Genomic DNA, 12,469 nt, shown 5'->3' on the forward strand with positions numbered 1-12,469 from the left:
CCTTATGGCCTTTCACTCAGCCTCCCATCTGCCCCAGAGGAATTAGGAATTCAAATAGCGTACTGCAGAGTTTTTGTTTTTCAAAGAGCTACAAGTTAACTCCAAGAAAAGGATTGAAGTGAAGTCCGCAGGGTTTTTACTTCTAATGCGTAACACGTCCCGGGGTTGCTTTCACTACAAACATCTTTTCAGGTGGCTTGTGTTGGCGCTACGTTTCTCACAGCCTCATATTAAAAAAGTTTGGATGCTTACTGAACGTCTTTTATTTAATAAAGATGACTATTTTAGAAGCTTTATCTTGGATTAATCCAAAATGTACATCAGTTTGTTGTTATGATCCAAGTCTGAAATCCCTGGTTAGTAACAGAATGTGTACTGTTATCCTCAAATATGACTAAGGTTATATTCTGAGCAGGACATTTCACAGTGGATAAATAAACGTATCAATGCTTGCTGGATGACAAACGGTATATTTATTTGAAGCATAAGCATTCTACAGCAACTGATTCATTGCCTGGAAATCCCTGAAACTTTTCTGGCAAACTGCATGGGAGCTGTCACTTTTTATTTGAGGCTAACATTTCCCTAAAGTCCCAGAATGAATGAATTACATGCCCTCACACCTTCAGTAAATATTTGGGAAACTAAAAAAGCGGCCACGTGTGTATAATCCCTGTCATTCCTTATTTCATAATAGTGTACAATAACAGGCACAATTTTGATGTACATTTTACTGTCATAGTACACTCTCTATATTCCCCACTCCCTCCCTCCTCTACCCGCATATGCTCAAACACAAAATTTAAAAAAACTTACAATAAACCAAATGTGCAAGCCATGAAAAGAAATAGAGAAAAGAAAAACATTTTTTAAAACAGACAAATGATTCTAAATATAAAATGTAGAGAATGACAGTAAATAATTTGGATTTGTTTCCCAAGTGAGAAAATAAATGGGAACCACAGATTTCGAACGTGTCTGAACAAGTGTAAGTCATCAAAATATAGTAGAGTAGATGTAGTAGTAGTAGTAGGAAGCGACACCCTTTTTGATGCACTGCATCTGGTAGAGTCACCATTGGTTTTCCATCCATCTGTTTTGTAATGGATCACTGTTGCGGGAATTGACCAGGAAAAAGCCACATCCTGAATGTGTCTTTCTCCTTATATCATATTCATTAGTGCTCCAACTTGTTCCCAATCAACTGCTGGATGTCAGCCAGCCCCATCAGTATAACCACCTACAGAGAACTAGCTCTCAGCTGCCTCACTTACCCCACCGCGTCCAGTCTGCAGCGGTCAGCAGTCGATACAAAGTGCCATTTGAGCTCTACGACCTTCCAGCTGGACTCACTCTGTTCTTAGATTGCACACTCCTACTTTGAAGTAACACTCTCTTATATCTTTTAAACTGTAAACATGTTTGGTAGCTCCCTTACAATATATGTTTTTCATTCCTGACACTCCAGTACAGCTCTCCAGCTACACTTCAAAAGTTTGAAGACAGAATTCCAAACATTCCTGAACGGTTTTTTTTAGTTCGAGAGCATTTCCCCTCCAGCCAAGTGGGAGCACATAAACACAAATCTGCTTGTCAGCTGTACAAATCCTGGGGCGGATCGCACGGTATAGAGTCCTACTTGTAAACAGATGTAGCATGTTATTGCAGTCTTTATTTTCATCCCTGTGTAACATTTAGCACACTTTGAAAGAGGATGATTATTTAATTAGACATTTGCTCTCACTTCCCCAGATCTTTTATTAGTCATGTCCGGAGGAATACTCATTTTGTCCATTTCCTATTTATGCTTCTGGAGAGGGGCATCTAAACCTCCTCTCACCCCTGAACAGTATCATACACCGGGAGGAAATCTGATTCCTTTCCTCCTGACTGTCTCCACCTTGTTTTAAACAAAGTATTTGACTTCAGCTCTTGGCCGTTATCTTGCTAGACCGGATTGGAGTCGAAATTGGAAGGATTCCTCCAGTTTAAGCTTAAATCATTTCCCATGAAACAATTCCTGGGACTGCCACTCCCTTTTTTGCTTCCACATTTCAGATGTAACATTGCTACTACTCTGTATGTTGGCTGCTAGATTATCTAGCTTGCCTCAGCTCCTAGCTACAATTTTTATTTTGTGTGTACACGGAGAGTGCATTCCTCTGTACTCCCTTTTTTAAAAACCCAGCTGAGGTGCTGACAGCCTGTGTACTTCTGCCTGGATACTCTGCAATCTCTTTCAGTCATTACTCAGCTCAGAAATATGAGATAAAGCGCCCCGGGAGCTCACCTCATCATCTGCATCGTCTGCTTTGTGTAGCGCTAAGCTCTCGGGGGCTGTTATTTACCTATTGTACTCGGCAAATACACATTTTGTTCCTCTTCTGGTGATTGTCTCAAACAAAGTTAGCTTTGTTTATCTATTGGAGTCATTTCGCGTTGAGGATGGATGTCATCGGGAGTAAAGATTATTGGGTAATAAGAGTGGCGCAGGAGCGAGTCCTAAAACCCGGAAGTGAGTTTTACCACTTCCGGTTCCCTCGTCTCAGAGTCAATGAGATTTCGCCGTAGCATTTTGCAAAATAGCTCGAAATAAGGTCTGTGGTAGTTACAAGTTTAAGAGACGGATCACGTTTTGTAGTGACAAAACGTGCATTTATCAAACAGGTTTGTTTTCCACAGATGTTGTTTTTTTTTACAATATTCCAAAATCCTACGGAGAAATCACATTGCTTTTTTGTCGAGGGAACCCATGCGCAGCTTACTTCCGGGTCGGACGACAAACATCCGTCATCCCTGCACCACTCTATAGTACAAATGGTTTTTTTAAAGAATAAGAGACAGCTGACTTCTGATGTGTTAACAAGTGAAGGGACGGCTCTAAGATGCCGCCAGTGGCGACGCAATCATGTGTCTCCATCTGCCCACCGCTGACCCCGCTTCAGCTCTGGCACTTTGAATCTGTCTGTTCAGAAACTCAAAAAAATGTCAAGAAGCTGATTTCACCGTTTAGCATGTTTCTGACTATTTTAATCCTCCTTTTTAAAGAAAACAAGTCTTAGTGCAACTGATCTGGTTGACTGAGCTCTGGATTTAAAGAGTTACAGTATGATTAATGCAAGGCTTAAGATTCAAGCTCATGTAAACCAAGAAAGAAAAGGCATAGCCTCGGTCGACCCTTACCATTCAGCATATCAGCTTTCTCGTCCCAATTCATCCGATTCATTGTGTCTGTAATCACTGTGTCACCGGGGAAATTACAAGTAGAGGGGATGTCTCTTAACGGTCTTTGGTGCATCAATTTAAAGACCCAGTAAACCACTAATGATTTGAAACCGATGTAGTGCTGATTCATGTTATAAGACAGAATATTTGTTCATTGTGGTCGAGCTGTGAAGAACAGACGCATTTTGTTCCTTTCAGTTATAGGAAGCCCTGTCATCGGGATTCAAAATGAAAGTCTGTTCCCTGGGAAATGAAACAAGCATTCACACAGAATTCATGACACATTCAAACGTTGACACATTGACTCAAGTGTTGTGTGGAACCATGGAAAACCTCCATTGAATATGTTTGTAACAAATGCAGGATAGAAATGTGTTTCTTTAGGCATCACACAGCTGTAAGATATTACAACCAAGTAAATCAAGCAGTTTCTTAATGTGCGGTTGCAGTCTGCATTGCAAATCCCAGGAAATAGCAGTTGTTTACATTTAGACGTTCTAAAAATGCAGAAATGATTATTTTTACCTTTTCTTTTTTGGGTAGCCGCATTGTCTGCTGCTGTTTGTCTATGGATATTAAACCAAGTTATAGGGGTACACTCGCTTTTTAGTATTGTCCTTTTGAGGTTTGATTTGAGTAAGGAAGCTTTTAGAATTGATAAAAAATGAATGGTTGGAGAGGATGCCCAGTGTCATTTCCCAGAATGCATGTTTTTAGGGAACCCTCCATGTCTTATGACCTCTTCAAACTTGTAATACAGACTCTTATCATTTAATATTTCAAGTTAAATTTAATAAAACCCATTATCAAGTCATAAACAAATGATGCAACTGTAAAAAACTGAAATTGTGCAAAGTAAATCCCAGTGAATCTCAGTATTTATTGTGCAGAGTTTAAACCATTTTATTTTCTAGGACTTAAAATGAATTTGACAGTAGATACAACGTTGTAGTGCTGAGGAATGCTCAATGTTTGAACGACCCCATCTCTAACTTGCAGCTTGATATGTAGGCACAGGCGAGTATATGTTGTCCAGTAATCTGTTTGAAATGTCCCTATACTGCAAAAACGGCATCCTCTTTGTTTGGTTTTGTTTAATATGTGTTCCTGCAGCTGTAGCTTCATTTACCACGCTGCATATTGCAGTGTCAGTAGTAGGTGTCTGAATGTGTTTCCAACAGATGGCCTTCTGCTCCGAGCCCTCTGGAGGAATCTCCTCCTTTTTCTGAGGCTGTTATCACACAACACATCTGCCACTCTGATTCCCACTAAAGGAAACACAACAAACACAGTCATCTCCTGCAGCCATCCAGCACGACAGCTCTCCAGGTCAGGAGCTTTTAGCCGTTTGGATCGCTTCAGGATTAGTTGTACCATAGGGGAATCAGTAATGGGACACGCAGTTACATGGTTGTTCATATGACCAAATGTTCTCGTTTTCCCTCTCAAACCAGTAATCATGGCTTCCACCACCAACTACCCTCTGCTACTGCAGCTTATTATCAAAGTCCAGTGTCACCCCCTCCAGGCAGCGCTCTTTAGACTTTATGAGCGGCAGCGTAGTGATGAGCCAGCAGAGATCAAACAGGATGGCTCAGTTTGGAGCTCAGCTCTTTGCCCCAGCCTGTTTGATGTGAGGCGGTTCGTCAGAAACCACAGTTTTTCTGGTTAAGCCACTTTTTGCCTCTCTGTAACCGTCATTGTTTGGAATAATGTTGAAGGAGAATGAAACAGTGGAAAGCTGTCTTTAATATGATGGTGCAATCAACTGGGTTGTCAGAATTTCCGAGTTCCCAAACCATATTTTCCTCTGGAACACCCCTGAAGATGCATTTCTCACTTGGGAAACTGGGAGAACCTTGCCAATCCTGAATGTAGATAGTGCTCCTAGTAATATCTGCACCGTAGTGAAAACTGTCGGAATGTAATCTTTATTGGCACATCTGTTGTTTAAGTCTCATTAAAACAGTCATCAGCACTGTCCAACTTCTATCTGAGGACATGTTTAATAAATGCAAAATGCTGTGTTGTTGTCGTCATCTGGTACTGCTAACAATGGCTAATAAGTTCAACCTGGCCAGATTTGGTTTGAACTAAAGACTTTTCCTGCCCCATTTTCAAAATTCCAAGTACGTGGAAAGCATCATTAGTTTGTAGTTTGATTTTGTGCTGTCAGCTCAGTTAAATTAAAACAACCACTCGTCTTTATGTGTTGGCCTTGCCAGCAGGGTAATTCACTTAAGTGGCAGCTTCTTATGCTAATGAGTTTCTACTGTATACATTTAAGGAATACACCACTGAAATATTTGGGATTATCAAACTGTCATGGCATGTAGACTTGAAAGGTGGAGTAAACTATTTTTATTTGCATTTTTGTGACTAGTTATCTGCCTAGCAAAACAAAAAACAAGGGTGCATATTCAGGCAGCAGCTGCAATGCAAGTTATGTCTTCTTTAATGGAAGACATAACTTATGTGAGTATCAAACATGGTTTTTGAATAGCAAACGTTACAAACTTGATGTCCCCCTAAAGGTTTGCAGTTACATTGGCTTACTGTTTTGCAGAAAATGTGAGCTGAACTTTGAATTGATAATAATAAACAGCTGATTCCAGCAATTACCAGACATTTTAAAACCTCCCGTAAAGGATAATCCACTTCCAATATGTGCCAGGAGTGTTAGGAAACCAAGTGTTACAAAAATGAACTGTTTAGTACTTGCAGTAAAGAAAAATGTAGGCAAGAGAAATGAATGAAATCAAAGTTCGTTAAATTATGTCAAGCTGTTTCGAGTTCAGATTTGTAGTCAGCTTTGTGCACTCCAATATGGCTGCTGCAGGATGGGTTACATCATCCCAAATCCCCCCAGAGAGAGCATGGTGTCTGGGGTATTACAGCTGTGGTGGGAAAAGGATGCATCGGCTGCACTATTGGCCCAAATCCACCAAAAACCTGACCTGGATACGGGGGCTAGAATGTTATCTGATATTAACAGTAACCGGGTTCCTCTTACATCTTTTTTTCCCTTTCTCTCTAATCTGTTTTATGCACAGGCCCAGGACAAGAGGAAAGCTCTGGAAGAGACCAAAGCCTACACCACCCAGTCCCTGGCCAGCGTGGCCTACCAGATCAATGCCTTAGCCAACAATGTGCTGCAGCTGCTTGACATCCAGGCCTCGCAGCTGCGGCGCATGGAATCCTCCATCAACCACATCTCCCAGGTCAGAAACGCACAGATACACACACACCACAGACCGTACAGCTGTGAAGAATGGTCACCCGCGCTCCCCACTTCTCCTTTCACTTTCAAACTCCCTGTTATTTTTAAACACAGCACAAGGACTTCTTGAGTAACCATGGTTCCTTTTTATTACTCTGTATTTGGTATCAGTCTTTCACAAGTGCATGACTGGCTGTGTGTTTGGCCAAATGACTTGCTGGTCTGTTTGTCTTTCTTTTATGCTCTTTTTATCCTCTTCTGATCCACAAAACACATTATAAAACATGTACCACGATCTCTTTAACTGGCATTTATCGGTCTGCAGTACTGATTACATAGCAGCCCTAACACACATAAGGACATAATTATAGGTCTGTGTTGAAGCCATATTAGTAACTTTTATCCCTATTTACTATTTCAAACAAAAGATAATGGTATTTGGGGAAAAAATACCAACAACAATTTTCACCAAAAACTTGACCAACAAATAAAATGATTCGAAACAAAAGTGTTTTTTGAAGCAGTTTATCTAATGTGATGCGACACTGAAAAAAAGAGAAAACGTTGACTTTAATTAAATGTATTATGTCAACAAATTTCACATCACTGTTTTAGGTCAGTTGAAAGTAATACTATTACGTTTAAGTAGGTTCAACTCAATATTATTGCTTTCAACTGACCTAATACAGTTATGGGACATTTGTTGACATAATACATTTAATTAAATTGAACTTTTTTCAGTGGATACCTTGAAGACATTGATATTGATCCCTGTGATATCATTTTTTTTAGGCCGTGGTTTGATTCATTTTCAACCAAAGGACAATATTACATTATTACATAACTTTTGCATTCATGTGATGACGTGACAAATTCAGACATTTGCAAGTAATGACCTCTTCTGAATAGATTCTCCAGAAAATCTATTGTACCACCATTGATCTGTGTTGCACACCAATATATCAGGTTGTATCTAACTTATGTGTATCAAAATCTGTTCCTTTGAACCTCAATGTTTTCTTTTCCTTACCATAGCTTGAGGGTTCTGCCATGTGCAGGTAAATCCAGCCGCTCATCCAATGAAGGCATTAAGAGCTCAGACAAATCAAACGGACAGCTCCAGTCAGGTGGCATGTCGTAGATTAGGAGTGTGAGGCATTCACTGAACCGGTATCATGTGTAACTCAGTCATGGCTGAATGTTTACTTTAGTATTTCTGTAAATTGGTAACAACGTTAGGGAGTGATATGTGATGGAATGGAAGGAGTACTTTCCCTTCCTTTCCTTTTTGACTTGTTTCTCCTCAAAGAGAGCTTTTGCTAAGAGCGCCAGAAATCCTTTCAGGTTTCACTGAAGGTCAGATTAATGGAAGGAGAGAGTACTTGAGGGCTTGAGAGAGAGGGAGAGCGAGAAAACGATGAAGGAAATGGGAGATGGATGATGACAAGCAAAGAAAGGCAAGAGAGAGAGAGAGAAACCAAAAAGGCATATTTACTCTCCTTCAGGTTTTGAGTCAATATCTGACAAATGGCATTCAGTCCATGCCAAGGTCACTGCCTGCCTCGGTCTCCATGACAACCCCCTGAGCCAAGTCTGAAAGAAAGTTAGACATGGTCTCTGAGAACAGATATTAGAAACCACTGCCAAACATTTAACCCCAGGCGGAGCTTACATTGTGTGACTTCTGTCTATGGCATCACCGTCTCTTGTCTTGTGCATGAGAAATTCCATCCTTCCTCTGCTATTTTTACATCCGTCATTGTGTACTTTGTGTGACCACGGTGAATATGGGTGAGCTTCTGTCATGATAGGTCAGTGAAAAAGTGACCCCTTCTTTGTTTGAGTTCTGAAAAGTAGAGTTCAGGAAAAACACAGACTCCTTCAAGCATTCTCTTATTTGATCAGGATTCCCCTAAAAATATGAAGGATGATTGCTTTCAAAACTTCAAAACACAGAATTCCTTTATCATTCTTCATCTCTATAGTTAGTTTTTAATGTTTGAAGAGAGGAGGTCCCAATGTGTCGGCTTTAATGAGCCGTGTCTCTGTTTTAATAATATATAGACAGGGCTGTGAGCTTCTGCGGTCCGTGGGTGTGTTTTATTGCTCCTCTGTCAGGTCCAGAGGTGGATCGTTATCGTGTCGCCCTCAAGGCCGGTGTTGCATTATGCCGAATGGGTAATGAAGAGGAGAGTCCTGCAGCTCGTGGGAGATCTGTTGTTATAACAGTGGAAAGGCGAGGAAGGTTTTCTCACCAATGAAACATTATGACTGCTTCATCCTCAAGACACCAATGATTTCTCTAGCTTTGTAGTTCCGTTTTTGACTTCAGCCTGTACCCATCCATGCCTGGATATGGGAGGCCTTACATTAACGTGTCAGTTAGTGTGTGGTGAGATGTTGCCTGGCGTCAGTGGCGCTTCTTTCAATTTGCCCACAGTTACGAGGGCTTCACTTTGGTCAGGGTGTGTCTGCGTAGCGGTGGCATCTCTACAACTAGAACTGGCTCCCCTCCGAGCTGCGTCCAAAGTGTTCTGTACTTGACTATACTCTAATACAGCACTTTCACATTGTATATCCTTAAAAAGTGTTGAAAAAATAACAAATATGATGCATTTAGGCCATTTGCAAGTCATCATTTGCATTTTGAGCAGTTAAGCTCACTTCTTTCCACTGCAGTTTTTGATTTAAAAACAAACTTCATTCAAACAACTGTAATGCTACAACCAACGATTCCATTCTTCAACAATTTCAATGTGAACTATTTACAAATGTACTGAAAAAAATGTATTTATAGACCCCAATGATGCCAATTTGAAGTACTGAGATGTCCAAACTGTTACTTTATTTGACTTTTGTCCACTGGTTTCACATAATCTGCAACTTTTTCTTAATGTAGTCATTCAGCTGAGTTTTGATATGTTATTTAGAGTAGTATCTTTACCTAAACACTTGATTGACATTTAGTGGATGCCAGGGTCAGGCTGCAGTATGATAAAATGTGTTTGCGCAGTAACAGATGTTCATGTGTGTGTGTTGTGTAGGGTTCTAAGTACTATAGTAGGACTATGCGAAAAGAATCGAAGCTGCTTCTCATCTAAATTTACCAGTATTTATTAATACAACGATATGAGGAGTCTACAAAGGAAACACAGCTGTGCTCCTTCCCTATGTCACTGAGCGCAGTCAACATTGAAGCAGTTAGCTGTCTACAGCTGCATGGAAGAGGCCTCGATCTCCTGTTTACATCACACATTTCTACTCTCTGTTCCTTCTGATGTTTATTGGTTATTAAACACGTTACAGTATTATTGCAGCGTCAATGAGTGACAGTTAGAGGCGGTGTGTTTAGTATGTAACTCCACACGTCATTCTCACTTCACTCACATATATGATATACTTTTAGCTACATGCTAACTGAGGCTAAAACAGTAAGATCCGGTGCGACCAGAAGTACAAAAATCCAGTCCGTCGGGAAACTGTGAATTATGTCATTTAATGTTCCGTTTCAATATATTGATTTATTCTCACAGCTGACAGGTATTTGTTTCTGCAATCCTACCCTGCTGTCATTCCCTTTCACAAGCCGGGCTCTCTCTCTCTGCGCAGTATTGAGGCGGAAGGGCCGGTGGTTAAATAGAATCGCTCGCGGGGGTTCCACCTTGTGCTGCGTGTGAAGTGGCTGCTAAGAGACTGCAAAACAGGGAGGGCTTTGTCTGTCCGGTGGAACAAAATGCCTCTCATTGAGAACCTCTCTGATACCCCAAATGGAAAGGGAAGAAAGAAGGAAATCGTGTGTGTTTGGGATGCACAGTCATGCTGCAGTTCCTGTATCCTGATTGTGATGTCTTTCACACTGAGACAGATCTGACATTTAATGCTATTCTCTTAAATCTGATATTCACCACATCCTTTTAGTGTTGGAAATTTGAACCCAAATGTACGCAGTCAAATGTGAACTGGATTTGGAATTAAAATGTATTAATGCCATGAAAATTAATACCCTTCTTCCTGCGAGTAGTGCCTGTGGCAGCTTCGTCGAGGAAGTGTTGGTGTAGAGAATGAGACAACAATGGAATATAAGCATTGTTATTTTAGGAAACTTGGGGACCTATTTCAACTGAAAGCAGTGCAGCAAAACAAAGAGAACAGCCATATAAGTGCACATTGTTGCTTTTGGCATGCTAGGAATAAACAAATACAATGTAGAGCTCCCTCTATGACATTCCGAGCAAACCTGGAATGAAAACAAACCAATATTTTCCGCTTAAAGTGTGGCTGCCGGAAGAAAGCATAAATTATAAGTTGCCCTTTCAGTTCAAACAGCTGCAGATTATGCCATGGTATGAGGTTATGTCCTCATGTCTTTATGAGTCAATACGATAACGGAACAAAAATGAAACAATTACCAGCACTAAGACCCGAGACCTTGAAATGCATTCACCCTTACACCCATACATATCCTGAGCTATTAATGAGTCATAGTTGATGCATGTAGTAAAGATCATATTTATTGCCTCACTCTTAGAAAGTTGCCTCTACTTTTTAATTTTCCTTTTGAGACATTGTTATCAAAAACAAAGAAAGGACCTACTTGTCTTTATCCTCTTTTTATTGTGGCATTTTAGTCAGGAAGGAAATACTGAGCAAGTCTTGGGCAACATTTCTGGGGAAATGTGGTCAGCAAAGTGTATTTTTAGTGTTGTTGTCTTGGAAACATTTCTCTTTTTTGTTATCAAAAATAGACATTTTTACATTTTATCACAAAGACACACATTCAAATCATAACAGTTTCGCAACCATTAATCCAGGAAAAACAGACAAAACATAAAACAAAAATAAATATAATATACTACTATATACAAAAAACAAATAACCAACTCAAATAAATCAACAGAACCATATGAAAAAATCAAAACAAAAATTGACATTTTTTCAAACTGAATGTTGTGTCGACATTTATCATAATGGGACAGAAATGTGACCTTTTTTTTTGACCTGTAGAAACAACAAATGGAACGCTTCTAAGTATGATTATCTAAAGGAAACCACTGTCACTGTGACGATAAAAAAACAAACAGATTTTTTTGATATGTGATTGTAGAAAATACATTTTATATCCAACTGTTTTGCCATAAGAAATGTGTTTACAGTCTTATTAAATAGCCAATACTTCCATGTGTATGTAACCAGTGTGTGTTCTGAACCCAGTGACTGCACAACAGGCTGGACGCCGAAAACAATCTGACAAATGTACTGTACACTCCCAGTTTGTTCCCTCAGCTGTGCGCCTCACTGTGACGCTGCTTCTACAGTTACACGTTATTCTTATCCGATCACGTGTGTCAGCCCGCGTTTTATTCATGATCCCAGCGGGGGCATGCACTTCATTGTTTTGGTTATTTTTCATTCCTGTGTGTGTGTGTGTTGTGTGTGTGTGTGTGTGTGTGTGTGTGTGTGTGTGTGTGTGTGTGTGTGTGTGTGTGGTGTGTGGTGTGTGTGGGGTTCCACGATAACAACTCAGACTTTGAATTGCGTCTGTGTGCTGCAGTGGTGGCATTTTCACCTCCCGTCAATGAAGAATGGCACTCATCCAAACAGGAAATGAAGCCTTATAGGTCTCTGTGAGTGTGTGTGTGCGCGATGTGTGTGTGTGTGCCCTTGTGTTTCCGGCTGATCCCACTGGTGCCTGTATATTTTGGTCTTTCTCCTGCCTCTCCTGGTGGTCTCTCCCACTTGTCTGGCTGTGAAACGAAGAGTCCATGCAGAGTTTGTCCGTGTTTTCTTTCACTGTTGAATATTTACTCTTACTCTGGATGCCTCTTTCCCTTTTCAGTTGATTATAGCAGCTTGTGTTTGTGTGATTGTGGTAGAATCGTTGCGTGGTCCATTGCCTTTGGGCAGTGGTTATTCAAATATTCTGAAAAGACGGGAGTGATATAGCAAGTTTGGATTGAAAAAAAAAAAGAAATCAAATTATTTATTACTCAAATTTAAGGGTGGTTATTTTCATTATTATCATTA

The 12,469-nt window shown here is 40.3% G+C and overlaps 1 protein-coding gene across 10 annotated transcripts in view; it reads left to right on the top strand.

Annotated features, from left to right (window-relative positions):
• Positions 1 to 12,469, top strand: part of abi1a (abl-interactor 1a) — a 46,123-nt gene that overhangs the window by 4,659 nt on the left and 28,995 nt on the right. For all 10 annotated transcript variants that reach the window (XM_063912546.1, XM_063912548.1, XM_063912552.1 and 7 more), the window contains exon 2: positions 6,279 to 6,446. In XM_063912546.1, the coding sequence (XP_063768616.1) occupies positions 6,279 to 6,446 (168 nt within the window). The remainder of the gene's footprint in view (positions 1 to 6,278; positions 6,447 to 12,469) is intronic.

The sequence above is a fragment of the Eleginops maclovinus genome, chromosome 21, assembly GCF_036324505.1.
Source record: "Eleginops maclovinus isolate JMC-PN-2008 ecotype Puerto Natales chromosome 21, JC_Emac_rtc_rv5, whole genome shotgun sequence".
NCBI classification, from domain to species: Eukaryota; Metazoa; Chordata; class Actinopteri; order Perciformes; family Eleginopidae; genus Eleginops; species Eleginops maclovinus.